The sequence below is a fragment of the Tyto alba genome, unplaced genomic scaffold (assembly GCF_018691265.1).
Source record: "Tyto alba isolate M040663 unplaced genomic scaffold, T.alba_DEE_v4.0 Super-Scaffold_2, whole genome shotgun sequence".
Taxonomy (NCBI): Eukaryota; Metazoa; Chordata; class Aves; order Strigiformes; family Tytonidae; genus Tyto; species Tyto alba.
In genome coordinates this window covers 35,136,751-35,157,353 of record NW_024881282.1, presented here as the reverse complement: position 1 = coordinate 35,157,353, position 20,603 = coordinate 35,136,751, and the positions used below count along the sequence as shown (strand labels likewise).

General features: G+C 53.6%; 1 protein-coding gene across 3 annotated transcripts; it reads right to left on the bottom strand.

Moving 5' to 3' along the window:
- Positions 1–2,551: 2,551 nt before the first annotated feature.
- SEPTIN3 (septin 3) lies at positions 2,552–16,986 on the bottom strand. 3 transcript variants are annotated; one of them, XM_042793006.1, is made up of 10 exons: positions 16,655–16,986; positions 9,540–9,731; positions 9,162–9,290; positions 8,359–8,440; positions 7,844–7,981; positions 7,364–7,481; positions 6,823–6,918; positions 4,713–4,809; positions 4,184–4,235; positions 2,552–2,956 (listed from the first exon to the last, which is right to left on the bottom strand). In XM_042793006.1, the coding sequence occupies exons 1-10, from the start codon at positions 16,974–16,976 to the stop codon at positions 2,821–2,823; spliced, it is 1,362 nt and encodes a 453-aa protein (XP_042648940.1). In that variant the 5' UTR covers positions 16,977–16,986; the 3' UTR covers positions 2,552–2,820. The 3 variants fall into 3 exon arrangements, with proteins under 3 accessions (XP_042648940.1, XP_032852734.2, XP_032852732.1); XM_032996843.2 differs by having other exon boundaries at positions 4,713–4,812; positions 16,655–16,976; XM_032996841.2 differs by lacking the exon at positions 16,655–16,986 and adding an exon at positions 15,047–15,266 and having other exon boundaries at positions 4,713–4,812.
- Positions 16,987–20,603: the final 3,617 nt, after the last annotated feature.

Below are 20,603 nucleotides of genomic sequence, written 5' to 3'. Positions count from 1 at the left end.
ACAAACGAACAAAAATTCCTAAACCTATAGGGCAAAACACACAACCTTGTCCCTGCAATCTGCGTTACAGGCAAAGGAAAATATCTCTCTTCTCTTGCAGGGGGTCTGCTTTGCTTTCATTAAGCAGGGCAGCGTTGGCTCTCTGCCATAACCCTTGTTTGGGCCAAAAAGTCAGAGAAATGGCCATACTGCAGCCCAGGGTGATGCAGCCCGGTGGCAAGAGGGTTCGTCTAGAGCAGTCGCACGGCCACCACAGAGCCGTGAGAGAAAGCAAGTTCAGGGAACACCTCCGCATGCCGCCGCTAAAGACGATGGAGCGCGGCTTCACGCTTCAGTGCGGTGAAGAAGAGGAGCTCTGGGGGAGTCTTTCCTATTGCACTGGGTTTAAAACATTGTGTAGAGTCTAGGCAGGAGCAGCCACAGCAGAGTAGGCTGAGAAGATGCTTCTGGCAACTGGTGATGCTGGGGACACCTCCACACCTGGCCGGCTGGTGGAGACAGGCTGGGAGGAGACTTTGACCCCGCGCTGGGCTGTGGGTGGCCAGTGTGGGTGACAGGATGGGCAGCAGCGTAGCAGGATGGTTTCTGCAGGGTCTGTGGTAGGGCTGCTGGCACCAGTGCCGAGGCTTTTGTTCTCTGCAGGATGAAGGAGGCCTGGTGCAGGTGGGAAGGCGGGTGCAAGGCTGTGTGCACACGCTGCATACAGGGACACCGGGAGCCATGAATGTGGGTGGAGAAAGGACTGCGAAGGGCCAGTATGGCCCTCACATCCCAGTGGTCCTGAGAATGGCTGATTTGGTTGGACAGGTGGCAGCGAGAGTGAAGAGACCTTTGCTTTGCAGTGACAGCACCGGAGAAGGCCACAAGATGGACATATGCTCGTAGACGGTTTTGTTAAGGCTTGGAGCACCCTCTTCCCAGCCCTGGCCCCTGTACAGATCTGTCAACCAACCTCAGGCTTGGCTTGAGTCCTCCTCCACTGTTCCCTTGCTGGGACCTCTCCCTCCCTCCTGTGCCAGCCTTTCCCCCATCCCAAACCCACCACACTTCCCCTTACTCCCAGCGGTGCCATCTTGTGCCATGGCATTCTGCACATGCATTTTAAGTGCAATGGGCTATTCTCCTGGAGGTGCCGATCCCTGCCAGCCATGTGACATGCTAGGTGACAGGTAGACACTGCCAAACTCAGGACATCTTGTGGTTTTCCCCCTTCCTCCCTTCTGCCCAGCCAGCCCTGACGCTTTCCACCTGGCTCAGGGTCATCCAGAAAAGAGGTGACGCTGGCTAGACATAAGCATATAGTCTTCAGTAAAGCTGTGCCTCTTTCTGCTCCTGGGTCTTTACCTTCCCTCCCTGTCCCCTCCAGGGGAAGATAAAAGTTTCTCAAACCGACACAACAAAAGCACATTGATAAAGAGGAGGTGTGAGAGCTGGGAGAGGGAGGAAACAGCCTGGAGAAGAGGAAGAGTCAAGTACTTAGAGAAATGAAGGAGATACGGAAAGGGTTGAGAGCAGAAAAAGTGAGATAACAAAAGGAAGGAAGCTATGGAGGGCTAAAAGGGAATGTGGACAAAAGCATAGGAGAGGAGGATGTGGAAGCTGGGAGGGCAGTAGGGGGGTGGAGGAGCTGCACAGGCTGAGACTGCTGGAGCAGCAAATGCCATTTCGGTGAAGAGGAGGAGATATCTCTTGTGTCCCCAACACCAGTGGAGACCCAGGGAGACACCCTGGCCCAGTGCTTCTCAATCCACGGCTCTTTAGACTCCTCCAAGATCCTGAAGGCCCCGTGCCAAGCTGGGCTGTCCCTGGGGCAGCTCCTGGCAGGTACCCCCCGTGGCACTGTCTTCCCCGCACTCCCACAGCAGAGGGGCATGTTGTGGGGGAAAGGATTGGCTGGGACCTGCTCAGTGCTGGTGGAGAGAGACCACTGCAATGGGAGGTGAGATGGGGTGACCTCAGGACAGCTTGGTCTGATCTGCACAGGATCAAAAGCCTGTGACATAAGCATGGCTTTTGATCTTAGCGCCGGACAGGGCAAATGCACTACCTGCAGCAGGAACATGTTCTTTTCCTCTGGGTTTTGCTTCTTTTGGAAAATATGGCTATTTTCCCCAAGTACTTTGATGCTTTTCAAATAGATGCTACAGCCCAAGAACTAATTCTGCCTCCTCCCACTGGTCACTTCCCCTGAACCACAAAACATGTCAGTCTGTCACTTCTCCCATCTATCCACTTCCAAGCTGCCATTTCCCCTTGGGAAGCCACAGCAAGAAATGGGGATAAAATGCTGGGCTGCCATGCCCTCAGACCAACCAGCTGCCTTCCCACCTACTGAAGACCCAAGAGAAATCTCTTCTGTCGTCACTTGAAGACACCACATGCACCGACTCCACCATCTCTCCTGGAGTCTCTCCTTGCCATGTCTCCAAGGGATAAAAACAGGACCACAGCATGCCCCACACCTTCCACCTCCGAAGCCTTCCTGCCCCCAGAAATTCTTCCCCACCATCCCTATTTCCCCCAGGAAAGACACACAGCTGAGACACAGAAACAAGAGAAAGGAAGATGACAGACAGTCCGCTGTGCAAAAAAACAAACTGAGAATGAGGACACTCTGGGAAGGTTGGGGGAGACACCTTTGGTCCCTCTCTGGCACATAGGTGGGCACACGCATGCACGCACACACTCACGCTCGCACCCTCTCACATACACGGAGAACACACCACATGCTTCTGAGACAGGCCCATGGTAGAGTCAAGGGTAGCAGGGGTGGGTTATCCTATCCAGAGACACCAGGTGACAGCGGGGTGGGGGGGTCATTCACAGGTTACTTTCATGGTTTTCCTCTGTCTCGACAGTCATGGGGGGCAGCCCGCCGTTGTCATTCAGCCTCTTGGCCCTGTAGGTCTCATAGTGGATGTTGTGGGTCACTTCTTTGAGATCCTGAAGGTGGGTCCTGCAGAGGGCAAAATGAAGATGGGGGTGGAAAGAGGATGTGATAACCAATATCAGCACAGTCAATCTTCTGATGATCATTTTATTCCTCAAGATAAATGGAAAATTTCTGGCTCATGAGCATACCCCTGTTTCTGCATATCCATCATACACAGCTGGGAGCTGGACCATCAGCATCCAAGAATGCAGGATGCAGGATATGGGCTGAAATCCCTGGATGTGCTTGCCAGTGTCCTTCCCCTCTCCCATGTGTGCCAGTGTGACAGCTACTGGCCGTTCTGGTGTGTCAGAGCAGACATGGGCATATCTCATCTGAAGCAGTGGTGAGACAAGGAAGCACCAGGAGGGTGTATTGGGTCCACTGCAGGCCATAACCTCCAGAACGCTGCCGTGAGCATCATCCCTAACCTCCATAGAAAGCCTGAGGGCTTGGATTGCTCTATGCTTTGTGATGAACACTTGGTTAGGATGTTTTCACTGGAAGACAGGGAAAGCACGTCTGCTGCAGAAGGTATTGCAGAACAAAAAGAGGGCAGTAGGGTGATGTCAAAGCATTGTACCCAGCCAAGTGTCTCAATCCCACCATACCCACAGGTGGAATGAGGCACAGGGCTCTGTCTATGGAGTGTGTTTCCCTTATTTTCTCATTTTTGGTGTTGTTTTAAAACCTCACTGTATTTATAGGGAACAGAGGTGACCCTGGATCTGCAGCTCTTCTACAGAATTTGGGGCAGATATCACTTGTGCTGAGACAACTTAATGAAACAGAGTAGAAATAAGACAGGACAATGAAAGGTGAATGAAATACAGAGCTTTTCAGTTCCAGGTCCTATGTTCCAGCACATCCCTCAACCTGGTGGGACACATGGTCTAGGATGTGAGAGTCACCTTTCTCACTGACTCCAGCCCAGACCTGTTGTCAGCAACAAACAGAAGTTGTTGCAACCTAATATCCTTAGTGGGATGTAAGGGGAGTGGTAGGACCCTGCTTTTCTCCAGGCATCCAGCTCATACGTGAGAATTAGCACCTACTTGACATGGTGGTCATGTCACTAGAAGAGGCACTATAGTATTTACCCCTTAACTCAGACCAACCCTACCCCACATAAGCTTTCACTGCCTGAAATGTACTTTGTTTTCCTTTCCATAGGGGCTGTTCCACTCTAAGAAGGTCTCAGGAAAAGTCCCTGCTCATCAAGAGCAAACTGGTGCATGACCATGGCCTTACCTGATGACAAAATCTCGAAGTAGGGCAAATTCACAGTGAGTGAGGTTTTCCACTGAAAAGAAAGGAAGCAATTGTTATGTCTGATTTTTTTCAACAACGCCTTTGTTGCTACAGAGCATGGGAAGGTCATTGCCATGGGGCAGGTTCCAGGTGGGCTGAGCCTGCGCACTTCAGAAAGGACAAACAGTTGTCTGAATACCACACTGTCAGGCATTGAGGAGACATGCTAAGCGGTACTGAGCAGTCACATGTGAATTTTCATTTGAAAATCAAGTCAACCTCAGGAACTCGGTTTCATACACTGTGGTGTTTGGAGTGGCTCCAGCTTCTGCCAGTTGGCAGTAGTGGTACCACACTGACCATGGCAGTTCCTTCCCAGAAGAGCTATTTGAGAATTCTCTTGCTTAGTTTCAAAAAGTTTATTACGAAAGGGATGCGAAGGTAGCCATGGGACATGTTATCTGGACCCTTCTCTATTACTGGAGCCTGCAAAGATATTTTCCCCTCCCAGAAGCAAGGGGTTTTTTACCTTCAATGATTCCCCAAGGTGTTTTCCTGCCCAGGACTCTTTTGCCGTTCACTTGGTACTCCTTGTCGCTACCCACTACTGCGAAGGGCATGCTTTCCTGCTGGGGAGAGACATGTGGAGAAACCTATTGATCCCATTCCAGAGAGCAGCACCATCATTGTTCCCTGTCCACCTTTCCTCCTCTCAGCTCACCAAATACAAGACCTTCTCCAAGGGAAGAGGTTCTCCAGAGCGTGTTGCTCTGAATGTCCTCCTCACCCGTCAGCGCTATCCCTAGCATTTCGGGCCATTGCTTTACAGTTATCCTTGCACCCCCGGAGCTTAATGGGTAGCTTAGGGCCAAGGCTCTGGAGCAGAGGGGCAGAGCTTTTCTGCACCCATCTCCAGCATTTCTGAAGAGGGGGATGAGCAGAGAAGTACTACCTTGGCATACAGCTCAGGGTTGCTCATATGGATAGTTTGTGGTGTTTCTCATCAAGTTTATTGTTCTTCACCAGAAGAAGGAGAGGACTCAAAATAATCCTCTCCAACAAGACACATGAACATTCAACAGGTTTAGTGGCTGAAATGGTTGTACTGAGGAAGGCCAGAAATTGGGTAGGGGTGCAGCTTTCCTGGGAAGTGGGACAGTAGGTGAGGCTATTGGGGACCCAGATATCTCTAAGCACAGGGAGAATCCATCTGTTTCCAGAACACAGGGTGCAGGAGACCCTGATATCCATAAGGTTGTGCAGATGTTCATAGATTTACTCTGCTTTATAGAAGTCCATGAGTCTGGGGAGGGACTGCAGTTATCACAGGAATGGAGATTAAAAAGCAGTTTATTTCTTATGTGTGAGACTGTCCAAACTTAGGACATGATGCTGAAGTGCAGAACAAAATGTGGTGCCTTCCTCAAAACCAGTAACAATTTGGAGAAGAAGCAAAACACATCTAGTCTTCTCCAGAATGTGTGATGTATTGCCGAATGGGAAATGATTAATTAAGATGTGTAAGGTGGGAATTTCTTTTGGGGCTGACAGCTGGGTTAGCTAAAAGGGCAAGTGTTAGGCTGCAATGCAAGACTCCTAGACTTTCTTGAGGACTGCCACGGAAGCCAATCTATTTTCATTAATGGCCTAGCCACAAAAATGATGAGAGGGATAATTAAGTGCACTGGCATCACAAGGCCAAGAAGTGTTGTCAGTACACAGGCAGACTGGGTTATTATCTGAGAAGATGTAAGTTTGAGGCACAAAGAGCAGCATTTAGGTGAAAACATCAATAATTTCTGCTACAACTTCGGAGCTCATGAATGAGCAGTGACTGAAGGAGTGGAAGGACCCCATCTGCTAGTCAGTTACAAGATGACCATGTCCCACCAGCGTAATGCATTTGTTTAAAAAGCACATGTGGTACATGGGCTTGGCAGTTCAGATCCCAGAAGGGATGGGGGAGTATGGGGTACCAGCACCAGTGCTAGAAAATCAAACTGGAGTAGGGACAGAAAAAAGTGACTAGGAGCATAGACTGCTGAGGAATGGGAAGCTCATTCAGACAGGCTTGCCTCCTTTAGCTGACCAGGTCAGCAAAAGGTAATACTGTTCTCTATAGATACCTTGAGTGGTGAAGGGGACCACTAGGTAGGAGACCTGTTTGAGTCAGCGTTGGGACAAGGACGCAGATATAATTCTGGGTACAACCTGGCCATGAACAAACAGGCTGGAATTTAGGAGACAGTTTCTAACGCTCTGAGGAGGGAAGGATGGGACAAGCCTCACGGGACAAGTCAAGTTTTGTCAGCAGATGAGAGGGCTCGTGGGGCAGTTGTTTGGGACAGAGGCTGGACTCAGTCACACACCAAGGCCCTTTGGTCCTTAACAGTGGCCAAACAGAGCATTCAGCAGGAGGAGGTGAAACATAGTCATTCCTCACTCAGCCTTCATAGCACCCTGTAGTAACAACAGGGACAAATTAAGCTGGGAAGGAGGAATGACTATCCCTTACATCCATCGCATCTTTCATTCAGGGACCATGAAGCACTTAAATCTTTCTAGTGACACATGTCTGGTTTACATTCATTAAATATGACCAGCCCTCATCCCCTCTCCCACAATAAAATCTTTCCTACCCTGATTTTGTCGTTCTCTGTTTTATCCTCCAAGTCCTCGTCAAATTCTTTCTGGGGGTAAAACTCGATCCCATTTACTTCTAGCTCTTTGCGCACCTGGGCAGAGAGACATTTTGGAGCACAAAGCAACACACACCTGAAGGGAAGACAGACAGGATGGCCGGGCAAACACATCTGGGACATCCTTCCAGCGGGCAGGGCCTGGAGGGATTGTCCTCAGGGAATTGTGCAGCAAAGTGAGGACACATGGCAGCAGTGAGGAGTCTTTCTTCCCCAACCCTGGTTACTTGTCTGGCTCTGCAGTTCCCGTGACAGAGCATATCACGAGATGGCACAGGGGTACACACATTTCTTCCCCTTCTGACAGATGCCCTCAGAGCCATAAACAGATGAATCTTCAGGACTTACCCACCAACCCATCGCTGGACTCTGTGCATGCCCTGGGGACTGTGCTGCAATCCCAGGAAGAAGGATACCGCTCATTTCTCCCACCTCCAAGCCAGGGCAGGGAAGGGTCCCATGCAGGAGATGAGATACTTACCCTTTGTTTGAATTCAGTCTTCTCCTCCAAGGTCATGGTGTCAGCCTTGGCAATAACTGGGATGATGTTCACTACCTTGCTGAGATGTTTCATGAACTCCAGGTCCAAAGGCCGCAGGCTGCAGCCCAAGAGGGAACAACATGGAAGGGGTCACTTTACCCTCCTCGCCTTTCATCTTAGTGACCCTTCCAGCACCAAGAGTCAATGAAATCTCCCTTGTACATACCCCATTTGATGCCATCATGTTCTCATCTCCTTCTTCCTATCCATCCTGCCCTCTCCCAAAAATCACAGTGGCATTTCTCCTGCCCTTGTTGTCCTAGACCCTTTCAAGCCCCTCAGCACCCGAAGTTAAGCTAAACAGTAGCCAGCCCCGCAGGCAGGACCCCTGGGTCCGTGGCTGAGACAGAGCAGTGCAGGGTATATATCTGGCACAGAGGCACAAACAGCTTGAGGGAGGATGAGGGACTATGTACGTACGAGTGGCCCGTGGGGGAGATGAAGTAGAGGCAGCAGTGCACTCGCGTGTCTGGAATTCGTTTCTTCCTCGCAATATTCACCTCCTCTTTCAAAAATTTTTCATATTGCTCGTTGATGTATTTTTCAATAGGCTCCCAGCTGTTAAGGTGGGAGAGAGAGATGAATAGGTAGGTACAGATCTCCTCGTGTTCCTGCCTACAGCGTTCGTGGATCTGACAGCAGCAAAGTAGGCACAGGCATTAAAAAATATCCACCACAAGCGTCTCACCATGAGCAGAGATGTTTAAGAGTTTCTGTAACCGAGCACAGAAATAGGCGCTTGCTGTGTAATATGTGTATACCCCCGAGGGTGTACACAGACCCATAGTGTTCACAATTCCACATTCCCATTACTGACCCCCTGAGTGCAGTAGGATCCCAGACACTTTCCAGGCCAAGTAGATGAGAGTCACTCCATATATCATCTGAACTCCAGGCCCTTCTAGGGCACAAGACCTTGACCATGTAGAACTCACCAGTTTTCATTGTTGATCTGGTCCCCGAATCCCGGCGTGTCGATCACTGTCAGCTTCATTTTGACACCACCTTCTTCAATGACTGGGGAAGAAATTGCAAGCAATCATATGCCTTCCTGGGGACCTGCTCTATCATGAAATATGTCTCTGTGCCCTGCAAGGGAACAAGAGCGTGCTGCCCTCATCTCTGCCCAGCAAGCATGACCAGGCCAGGCTGGGTCATGCCTCAACAGTTGTGAGCCCCATGTGCATTTCTGACCCCAAATTTTGGTAACCTCTGCACCAAAATACCACTCTGACACAGGAAGATGGATTTGTGCTCAGTCTGTGGCCCAAAGGTGGTACCTACCTTACATAACTTGTCTTCCCCTTCAAGACATCATCCTGAATCTGAGGTGGTACTCATTACTCTGCACCACTGCAGGAGCTGTGTCGATGCTTTGCCACAAGATGTGCTCTACCAGGCTTGGGATGGGACCCACCAATGCAATTTGTATAGATTATTAAGTGTCTGTAGGTGGGAATGACTTAAAACAAGGTTTAATCCACACATGCAGACTAATGTCTCGGCAGAAGAGATATCTACAACACTTTTTGTACGCCTCACTTTTGGCTGTGGCATTGCTGTTTAAGAAAAGCCTTGGCTGAGTCTGAGACCAACTAAAACTGGAACTTGTCCTTTAGCTTCCCATGGAGAAAGGGCTGTCTAATACCAAAGAACTGTTTGCATAGACTACTGGGGTCTTCTGCAAGACTGTGGTGAAGCGTCAGTGTTGCCTCTACCCCAGTAGCCTGGCTCTTACCATGCCCGATGGCTTTTATCTCCACCGTCTTGGGGATCTTCTCCTCCCGGTTCCAGCCAGAAGATTTGCGGCTCACCTGGGATTTGAAAAGGGTGTTCACCAACGTTGACTTTCCCAGTCCACTCTGACCTGAGGATTGCAAAGAGGAAGCTTGTGACATCTGCCACAGGCTGGCGATGACAGCAGGCCCAGGGGATGGAGCCAAGCTGGCAGGAGAAGGGGCTGTAGGTGTCTCCTTGCCTTGTGCAGGCTCTCCTTTCCCCCAGAGCAAGCACTGTCTGCTCCCTCATGCCCACCCTGCAGGGCTCGCTCTCCCACTTGGCATCATAGGAGAGTCCCTGGCCATGGTTCCCAGTACCTCAGCTGGTCCCTGCCTACCTACAACCATGATGTTGAAGTCAAAACCTGTCTTCATGGTTTTCTTGCGCATCTGCTCAATGATGGTGTCAATACCGATGTAGCCCAGCAGGTTGGCGTTAATGCCCATGGGTTTCATCGGTACGATTGGTTTTTGTCGTGTCTCTGGGACCAGCTCGGACATGGCTGCTTCGTTTTTGCTCTCCACTGGCCCTGCATGGGGAGAAAGATTGAAAAATCATCACTGAAGTGTAATGAGGACTTCCTTGCTGACTTGTCACAGGGCCTGAGGATTCATTTTAAGGGCTACTGAGGATGACTGAACGGCAAGATTTTAGCAGTAAGGCTCTCTGTGGAGGAACATTTACTTGAGTATCTCATACACTCTTCTACGTATCACTCCAGATGAGGAGGTGAAGAAGTGGGGTTCGCTGAGCATTTGATGTATTGATGGCTACCTCTGAACAGCAGGAGCAGACCCAGTGAAGCCGTCTGGGCTCCTAATTGGATGCCCAAAGCTCTGTGTGTGTCTCCTCATTTTTATCTCCCAGTTCTCACCAGGATCACCAGTGTTTTGTCCCTCCAAGTTTAGCATGAAATTTGCGATGGAACAGACTTTCAAAAATTATCATGTGTCAAGTCCTGGCATTGAAAGAGAGTTTGAGATTTACTGTGAGGACTTGCAAGCTTGTCCCTTGCCAGAGGCGCCGGTGTTACTGGCTGAGCTGTGCAGGCAGAATTCCTCCAAGGAAGGCAGCGGTGGAAGTACAAAGCACGGCCACAAACTCTGTGCTTGCCTCCCACCTGCAGATCGATGGTTTTTGTCATGCTCAAGAAACCAATCATCATGATCAATAAACTAATCATCTGCACCTTTCCCTCCTCACCTCCCCCTCCTCACTTCTTCCATGTAAAACAAATGGTCAAAAAGAAGAGGCCTGTGGGCTTTCTGGCCTCCCTGGTTCTTTTCCAGGTGATGGCACACACTGCTTGGGGTGCATCTCATCCATCTATCTCCATCTCTTGTCTCGTTAGTGAGCAGCTCCCATCTGCTGGGAGGAATCCGAAGGTGGGGAGAGGACAGGGCATGGCAGAAAAGCTGTAATTGGTGGGGAAGGGAGACATGAGGGATAAATCTAGAAAGGAAGAGGATGGGAATCAAATACCTTTCATAAACAAACCAGCTGCATACTGGAGCCTCTCCCACTTTAATTACTCGACTCTCCCATGCTTTGTCTCATTAGATGGTTATTTTTCCAAGCCAGGGACATCATGTATTTTTGCTTGGTAAGCACTCCACTTGTTTTGGATGCCACTTCAGTTCAAGTATCTCACACTAAATTATCCCTTTCCATCATTTTGGCAGAGTTTTTCGCTTCTCTCAGCAGAACCTGCTGGCTTCAGAGGAGGACATGAACGGCCAGGCAGGCGGCTGCCATTTGGTGGGTGACACTTGCCTCCGGGAGAGGAAGACAACTCAGAGGTCACTGGGCTGGGGACACTGAGATCAACATTCTGGGGTCCCTGTGACAGCTCAGCCAGGCCAGGCAGAGAGTGGGGTTGTGGAGAGGTCAGAGAGATTTTGTTCAAGGACAGGGTTAGGCTGCAACAGGCTGCATGGCTGGCTGCTGACCCTGCCTAGCATTCCCACATCAAAGCTCCTGTGCAGACACAAGGGCTGCTCTACACAGTGAAGGTTTTACATTTTATATAAGCTTTAATATCCCACTATCGTGTGCTGAGGGCAGACCTTGCAGAAGGGCCACCCTTGGCAAGGAGAAGGGTGCCTCCACCCAGCTCCTCTTACACCGCTTGGGAAGTCTTATGTTAAATTGGGAGAAGGGATCTTCCCTCCATGTGAGAGGATGGTAGCACAGCCACCAGTACACAGCACTGTGGGTAACGTCTGAAGGTTCTTGTACCACCTCCATTCCACCTTGCACGCAGGGGAGAGGTCTGCCAGAGGATGGTCAACCCCTCTTGCGCTTCACCAAGGGCACTCTGAGCTATCATTATCCTCTCTGAAGTAGCAAGCAGCACCCTGGGGGGACCAGAGCACAAGATGGACCATTGGCTTGAGTCAGGATGGCAATTCAGAGCACCTAATGCTGCCGGGCAGCTGCCAGAGGAAGCAGCCTGCTGAGATGAGTGCTTCTCAGCTGCAACCCACTCTTATACCCATCACAGCTAGTCTGTGCCTTTCCTGCTGACAAATTATCCCCCGGGGCTCCTGTTGTCTTCTTCCAGCTTTCTCAAAGCTGCTGCCAGCCAGGGAAGCCCATGTCTCTGGCACAGTACAGAAGGCCAAGCCAGCCAGCTCTCCTGCACCCTGCCCTTCGCTCACACTCTCCCATTCTGCCCCATTGCCACCTGTACCATAGTCATGTGGCTGTGCCGTGCCCCTCATCCTGCTTGCAGCATCCTCCAGTGTGCAGTCCACACAGCCCTGCTGGGGTCCCACCCACCCCAAATTGAAGAAGAGGAGAAAGTGAGGCAGGGAATGATGAGTGGATGTGGGGCAGGGGGATGTGGCCCCAGTAAGGCACCTGGCTACTGCAGTGATGGAGGCAAATAAGCCCTGGAGGTGGAAAGGGAACAAGTTGAGGTGGGAAGAAAGCCCAGCTGAGCAGCTGTGTGGGATGGGTGCAGGACCTGAGCCATGTGGGCTGCGGCCCCTTTGCTGCCCAGGCAGTAGCTTGTCCTTAGGGAGTCTGTTGCCTGCTCTTTTATTCCTTCAGCTCCTTGTTCTTACACCGGGAAGAGGAAGGAGGGAAGTTGCTGGCAGCCAACCTCAGGGCTCACTAAGAGGTTCATAACTCATCCCTCCGTCTCACTGAGGGACGCTTTGCCCAGAGCCAGCAGATGTTGCTGACTGCTGTGGACATCACAATATGTGGTCATCCCTTTGCGGGCTTCGCTGCTGGAGCCAGGAGCTTGCGGTGGCTGGAGCAGATAGTTCATACTCAGGTTCCTGAGCACCTATAAAGAGTCCTGAGACCAGGAAAAAGGATCTCCAGAAGTGTCCTTAAATATTTCCTGGATTTTGCACCAGTGATATTCCCCTGGGAGTTTTGATTTTGGACATTGAAGGTCTTGGGGTAGACAACCTCCCTTTCTCCTCTTGGTCACTTGCCTTCCCCTCTGTGTGGGGTGTCTTCCTGTACAGCCTCAGGAAGGGAAGACCCCAGTTTGCAAAGAAGTACCCAAGGGCTCACCTTTCTGCATACAGTTTTCCACCTCTTGACTTCCACAGAGGAATCCAAGGAGCCAACTGAGCAACAGCCTGCCGGGGAAGTCAGGGTGCGCAAAAATGGAGCCGGAGCCATGAGAGGCACCTTGAGACATGAAATGTGTCTACTTGGTCTTCTGGGAATGTCTCTGTTTTATGTGCAGAAATGCTAATGCTGCCAGGAAGCCTCATTAGTGCTCTGACTGACTGGTCAGGGGGTAGCATTATGCATCCTAGGCACATCCCGTAGCCCCTCCAGCTGTCCCCTGTAATGAGTACATGATAGGGCACTACGGCCAGCACAGCTGATAATGAATAGAGGGTTAGCCAAGGTTAACCACTTACATCCGCTATTTGCATTGCCACCCTTTTCCCTGCTGCTTTGTTCTGTGTGCTAAGTGAAGCTCATTTAAGAGGGCAGTTGCTGGTGATATCCCTGCTGCCCAGTTCTCCAGGCTGGGCTGCTGGGGGATAATCTCTGGCTCGCAGGATATGCTCCACTTGGCTCCGGAGCAGGGAGAGGTGAAACATCAGGGGCCAGGGTAGGAAGGGTCAGAAGGGCAACGGGTGCCTGGAGAGGCCCCAGCAGCCCCAGCTAGCTCCTGCTTCTGACACCCACTGATCCACCCCAAAACCTCTCCCTGGAAGGCCAGCATACATGGCCAGCAGCAGACACCACAAGCGCAGCATGCCCTTCGCATCTGCCTGCTCTGACGTTCGCAGCAGCAAGCTGGGGACAGAATTGGCCCTGCAAGTCCCTTAGGGGCACAGGTAGTGGGGACTAATATCTACTCTGTCCGGATAACCCAGATACAGTCGCATCCCCTCCCCCTGCCTTCCTGTCCTTTGTCTGAGTGGCAAGAGGGAGGGAGGGCTGCAAACAGCCTCTCACCACAACGCAGCTTTCAGCAAGGAAAGGCTATTTAACCCCCACGTAACACATGGACGGCCTCGCTGTGGCTCTCCTCCCATGCAGCATGAAGCTGCTCCGCTCCGGCTGGCGGCAGCGGATCCACAGATGTGTCTCACCCCAGCCCCTTTCACTCACGTGGCCCCAGACCCATGGGCCCACTCCCTGCAGACACGGAGCGGGGAGGAGGAATGGGGATGGGTTGGGAGCCTGAAGACGGCTGGCAGGAGCCAGGAGGTGGGTGACACCAGGTCCTTAGGAAGGAAAGCAAGCAGCTGCTTCAGCAGCACAGCCTCCCTGGTGCTTGCAGGCATCAGGATCTGCTCCTTGCTTCATATTTGCAGAGGTGCTGGACTGAGCATCTCTCCGCTGGAAAAATCCCTTTCCCCTCCTCAGTTTTCATGATGACCCCAAGGCATTTCTCCCAGCTGTGCAAGGCAAAGGCCCAGCTGTGCCAGATGCACTGCCTGGCCTCAGGATCCAGAACAGAGCCATTCTTACCAGATCTTCTTGCCTGGCCTGAGGATCACCAGGCATTCTGAGTGAGGCAGGGAAACTTATCCCAGACCTTTGGGCTGCCGCAGCCTTCCTGGCAGCAACCTTCCTTCCCCTCAGTGCTCTGCAGAGGGCTTGGGCAGGAGCCCGGCTCTGCCAGGGCCGCAGTGAAATCTAGGGCGGTTTGTGCCGAAGCCTCTCTGGAGATGCAGGAGCTGGAGGTGAAGGGGCTGGGCAGGTCCCCAGCCCAGCCACCCCAGGATTAGATGCTCGCCTCAGCCCCGGCCATACCCTCGGTGCCGCTTGCCGGCCGTGCAGTCCTTACCCCATACCCCGGCCCACCGCCTGGGCGGCACGGCTGTATCGCGAGGCAAGAGGATGCTGAGCACCCCTGTACCAGGGTACCTGTGCCCACAGCTGCCTGTACCCCCCGCCTGCCCGCCCGCCCGCCGGTGCTGGGGCTCCCTGCCCACCCGCCAAGCTCCGGCGCAGATGCCCAGGGAGCAGCACAGGACATCCCTGCTGCCCCCGCAGCGGCTGCCTGTCACTGGCAAGGGACAAGCCAGTCGCCGAGCAGCTTGTGGGCTTTCCCCAGCCCTGGACCAGCTGGGATTATCCCTTTCTTTCAGAGCAGCCCCTGACGCCAGCTACTCCCCATCAGCACCACAACCAGCCCCACTCATTCTCCTTCATGCCAGACTGCTGCCACCAAAAGGAAAAAAAAAAGAGGAAAGACAAAGCGAGGACTGATTTCCCCTCTTTGCCCTTCGGGGTTATTCCTCCCCCGTGGCCAGAGTTGGGCAGCGTGGGGGCACGGCAGAGGGTGCCTGCACAAACAGCCCCAGCGGCGTCCCTCCGGCATCGCCCAGCCCTGCCAAGCCCAGAGCATCCTACCTTTGAACATGAAGCTTCCTTTGTCTCCGAATCCTCTCCCAAGGGGGTGGGTCTCCCCCCCACTTTTCTAGCCTGATGCTGGCGCAAGCACGGTGAGCTCCGAGGCTCCGCTTTTACCTCTCTCTTTCTTCCCTGTGTCCTCTTCTCCCCCCCCTCTCCTTCCCTCCTTCTCCAGTGGCTATTTCAGTGGAGCGGGGATGCTGGTGCTGCTCCTGCTGCCATCGTCATGTGACCTGAATATTAAACATCGCCGCAAAATCTCCCCCCGCGCACCCTCCCCCGGCTCCATCCCAGGCCCCCGCCAGCCTCCCCGCCTGGGGGGGCACGGCCAAAGGGGTGGAGGGGCCATCACCAATGGGCCCCCCCCGTGTCTCGGAGGGGCCCCCCTTGCACACCCACACAGCACAGGCCTTTTCTTGCCCCTTTCCCTCCTAATTTCCCAGTGTTTTCAGCATCTCTGCTTGTTTAAGGAGGGGGATATTTAACCCTTCGTGGCTTCGCTCCCACGGGGCTGAGAAAGGACGCTCTTTCCCCTTGGGTATTTATTGGATTCAGGGGATTGCAAGGCCTCCTCCTGCTTTCCCGGAGGGAGGAAATTTGGAATGTTTTGGCTCATCAAAAGCGATTTGCCCTTCAGCTCCGCTTGCGGAGGCGTGAGAAACCTTTTCTCCTCCGGCACCGCGATTCCTGGCTGTCAGCCCGCGGTGCAGAGGCAGAGCGAGCCCTGTCCCCTCTGTGTGTGTGTACACACATGTGTGCATGCATGTGCACGTGCATCTGCGTGCATGCATGGGAGGGGCAGGGCACGGTGCCGCCCGTGCTGGGTCACATCCCCGTGTGACCCAGCAGGCGTATGTCACCTGCACGTGTCTGGTGGACGTGCCCACACCTGGAGAACCATGTAGGTGCCCCTGGCTGCTGGCACCTTTGGAGAGGGATGCCCCTTCCTCCTTCTGCGTTTCCTTCTACGTTTGTGAGCCCTGGCCCCATCAGATTCCGCGTCCCCGCTGTGTCATGCTGGGGCGCGAACATCTGGGACCGCTCAGACCCTTCACTCGGTGGGACAATGGGAGCATCCTTTCAGGGATGTCCCCATGTATCCCTCCGGCATGGCAGCACCCCGGGTGGGGCCGGGCTGTGGGAGACCTGGCAGTCTCCGCAGAAGGTTTTGGGGCACCTCTTTTTGCAGCACCCCAGAGCAAAAAAGAAACTGCACCCACTGACGGTTGCGGCAGCCTTTAGAAATCACTGTCGGCAGTTACCCAAGCTAGGCGGAGCAGTCGAAAGGCTGGCTGCCTCCAGACAGACGGACGGACAGACGGGCATCCTGGCACCACCACCTGAGGTGGTGTGTGCAGCTGCCTGTTTCCCTGCCGGGTGCCCGGCTCACTGCCGCACGGGCTCACCTCCCGCCTGCCTCTGCCCACCCGCTCTCCTGGCATGGGTGGAGCGGGAATCGCTCCCAGGGGAGGAACCCTCCATCCTCCCCCCACGTCGCCCCGCCGCTCCCAAAGGGCCCTGCCCGATGCTGAGCCCCATGGCACCGCTGGGGGACCCCACGGTGCCTCCCTCCCCCCTGCCCAGCCCATCCCGGCAGCGCAGACCCACCGGAGCGTGGCGGGGAGCAGGGCACCCCCGTCTTCGTCGCCGGGGCGGCCTCGTCCCCACCAGGGCTGCCACGTCGCTGGGGCACCTCGGCTGCTGCGGGTCGGGGACGAGGGGGGACGGGGGTGACGGGGGCTGGCCCCCGCAGCCTCTCCCAGGGGGGGCCCCCGCCAGCCCGGCGCAGGGTGACCGAGAGGCAGCTCCGCTTTGTGGGGGTGCCGAGGAGACCGTCCCGCCGCGGTGGGGGGCCCGGGATGCGGCTGGGGCCGGTGGGGCCACCTGGGGCAGGCGGGCGGCTGCGGTGAGGGGTGACGTCCTCCTCCATGGCGGGTGGCGGCGGCTGGAAGCAGAGGTGCGAAGGCGGGGGGGGGGGGGGCAGGTGGTGCTGGGACGGGCTGGGGGGCTCAGGCCTTCGCCGCTGCTGGGGCCACAGCGTCCCGGGGCACAGAGCTCCCCGGAGCCGCTGGCGTCCACGGTCCCGAGCCCCCACGGGCAGCCCTGCTGGGCCGGCCAGCCTGCCTCTGGCCAGGACAATGGGGTGCCTGTGGCCTGCCCGGCGCGCTCCCACGCCTGGCGCCGCGGCCGCTCCTGCCTCCTGCCCTGGCGCCTTCCTGGCCCCCACCACTGGCAGCCCCACGCCACGGGCAGCCCCACGCCACGGGCAGCCCCACGCCACGGGCAGCCCCACGCTGCAGCCCCCCTGCCCTGCTCCCAGCGTGGGAGGTGGAGGAGCGGTGAAGACGCAACAGGTCAAGCCTGTGATGCCTGCTCCTGAGGACAATGTGTTCCATTTAAAAAAAAAAAAAAAAAAAAATCTCTGAATTTTTGAAATGTTTTCCCTTCCTCTCTCTCTTTTTTTTTTTTTTTTTTTTATCTCAAATGGCAGATTCCAATTCAACTATTTATGCCTTGTTGAGGAAGTTCAGTGTTCGCTTGTCAGGTTGTTTGTCCAGGTTGATGCTTCTTTTCCTTATTCTGATTTTCTTTTGCTTCTTTTTTATTCTGATTGTTTCTTAATTTTGCCAGCTTTGGGGCATTTTCAGGGTCAAGAGGGTACCCGTTACAGGGAGCCAACTTGGTGCTCTGCACATTCCTCACTATAAAAGAGACTTTGAAGGGCAATGCAATAACCAAGGAGGAAATGAGAAAGGTGTTTTGGTGGGGCGGGATGAGAATATGTGTGGTTTGATGGGCAAACGGGAGCAAAGAGAAGGAGGGCCGGGCACCTGTAGCACCCAGAGCATGGCAAGGGTGATGCTCGCCTGCCTTCGGGTGGCCAGGGCTGAGGGAACCACCGTGCCGTGACCCACAGCGAGCTATGGGGAGTGCTGGTCCAAGACAGGGCTCAGGGTGGTGTAACTTCTCTTCTTCTTTAAAGGCAAAGAGATAGAGAAGGTGGAAAAGACCAACCTGATGCTGTGCAGTATTTCCAGCACTAAGTATCTTCTCTGATCTGTGACTACTTCCCTCTCCCCTGAGGGCTGCACGGGTCCCACAGGGGAGAAACAGTCTCAGTTTTCAGGCAGCGTTTGCCTTTGGCTTAATTATTCCCAGATAGCCCTGCAGCATAGCCATCGCAGAAACCGGGCGGATGAAGACCTACCTGGCTGTAAAGGAGTCCTCGCTGCGGACTGGTCCTTGCTGCTTGCCTGGAGATGGAGGGAGGCAGCTCCCAGGGGGAACAACAGGAAAATACAGAGTTGGCCACGCAGCTTGTCACACACTTTTATTCCAATGGGGAGGACTTTGACACCATTGGCAATAAAGTCCCTCATACCCATGGAAAATACCTGGCTTAATACTGATTGCGTCAGGACTAAACAGCACAAAAGATAAGCCAGGGGAGATGAATAAGTAGTTTCTCTCTAGTCCAGCCCTGACCTGTTTGTCATCTTTTCTCTCAGTTTCTGTGGCATGTCGTGGGCAGAGTGGAGTTGAAAACAGGCAGGACAATGTGCAGAAGAGGACACAGAGGAGCGGGGACCCCCACGGGGAACCCCATCGCACCACAGCTGGCTGAGAGCACAAGTGGCAGACCCAGCCTTTCGTTTTTATCAGGCTGGTGGTTTTCCCTCTTCTCTTTTGACTCGGGAGACAAAAGTGGGTTTGGAGGTGGTGAGATGGCTGAGCAGCCTGTGCTGGTGCAGGCTGCGGGGACCAGGCTCCCCTTCCCACAGTCTAACTTGTCCCTGACTGCTCCAACCCCCTCAGCTCCAGGACAGAGGTTTTTATTGATACCCCATGGCTCAGCTGGGGTCTGCTCGCAGTGCAGTCCCAGCTCTGAGGAAGTTGAGGTGAAGAAGCTAGTTTCCATGCTGGCACTTGGAGATATGGCTGTGTTGTGCTGGAAGGCAGGGGATGTGAGCCATGCAGCTGAGGGTGGCATGTCAGACCAGGCAGCCCAGCCCCGCAGCATTTCCCTCTCACAGCCCCAAGTCACCAAGGCACAAAAATACGTGGGATTTACCTGTTCCAGGCTGCACCTGCGCTTCGAGCTGTTGCTTGCCAGGGAGAGCATAACTTTGACATAGGAGTAATCCCACTCACTGCATTTCCCTGCCAATTGAGACTCCCCAGTTAGGGTAGTCACATCATAATCTCTGTTTTTTGGCTGAATGGAAGGACTCTTGACTTGTTTCTGGCTGAAACAGAGCCAGAAAGCTCCTGCCAGTGTGCCTGGTTTTGGTGTGGAAGATAATGGTGATATGATTGCAATCCGATGGATGAAATGTCCCAGAAAGACCCAGTATACTTGCAGGATGTCCTGACCCATTTCTTTCTCAGCCAAAACCCTTAGAGCTAAGAATTAACTTTCATCCCCAGAGAATTATCAATGGAGCATCACTCATTCAAACCAGCCCAGTGCACTCTCCTCCTTTCTTTGGGAACGGAGGAAGAAACTTCTGCTGACAGTTTCACAGGAGTGGCTGAGCGACACGAGCCCAAACAGGATCTGTGGCAGATTTGCACAGCCGTCCCAAGGCATTCCTGCTGCCCAGAGGAGCTGTTGGGGACTATGGCACAGAGCCAGCATCCCACGAGCACAGTGGGGATGTGGGTCACCCCAATGCTGGCAGGCCCAGGTGTCAGCACAGGATGTGCAGACACATCCACCGGCTGACATCCCCTGGGATGTGCGGGAGTGGGGCACACAGGAACCCGTGGTGTCCAGAGCACTCACAGGTAGCACTGCCCAAAGGGTGGGTGCTGGGATGGGAGGAGAGGCTCTTGATGAAATCTGTCATCAATTCAGAGCTCCTCTGAGCCTCCCTGTACACACCAGACATTGCACTGGGCTGGCAAGGAAGGGGAAGATGTGAGTGTCCCTCTTAGACCCAGCATCACACCTTCATAGAGCACTTTGGTATCTGATCAGCCCCAGGGCAGTGCAAAAAGTGCAGATTGTCTATAAACATGGGATTTTGTGCCAGACCCCCATTACACAGCTTTGGTCCAGAAAGCAGAGGTGGTGCAGCAGGCCCATTTCACCAACAAGCTCAATGTCCTTTCTCAGAGACATGCAGGGAAAGCGGGTCGAGGGATGCTTCACAACTTTTGTTGGGGTGACAGTCAAGGGAGAGCCCATCCATGCCATAGGACAGGGAACTGAACAAGTGCAAGCTACTTCCCAGACTATCCCATCTCTGCAGCAGATGATCAGGTCAGGCAGATCAGGAGAGGCTTATGTGATAAGTCTGGCAGCACCATTTCATGGAAAGATGCAGAATATTCTCAGCTTGACACAGGACTTGGACAAACCTTGTTAGCAAAGATCTTTAATTTGAATGTAGTGCATCTGGAATGGATGGATGGGTGGATGGGTGTTCTCCATCTCCCAAACAAACACAGAGAAGTGGTGTGCCTTTAGCAGGGATAAAGGCATTCAGTCTCTGGGGCTTGCTGAGAACTTGGCCCCTCCACACAGAGCTTCAGCAAGCTTACCATCTCAGCA

Bases quoted from the DNA above. Each gene is read 5' to 3' on its own strand.
- SEPTIN3 (XM_032996843.2), bottom strand. From the start codon at position 16,976: ATGGAGGAGGACGTCACCCCTCACCGCAGCCGCCCGCCTGCCCCAGGT. The intron at 9,732-16,654 runs GTGGGTCTGCGC...CTCCCCATGCAG, and splicing joins CTGCTCCCCGCCACGCTCCG to GGCCAGTGGAGAGCAAAAAC. The intron at 8,441-9,161 runs GTAAGAGCCAGG...TTTCTTCCCCAG, and splicing joins GATAAAAGCCATCGGGCATG to TCATTGAAGAAGGTGGTGTC.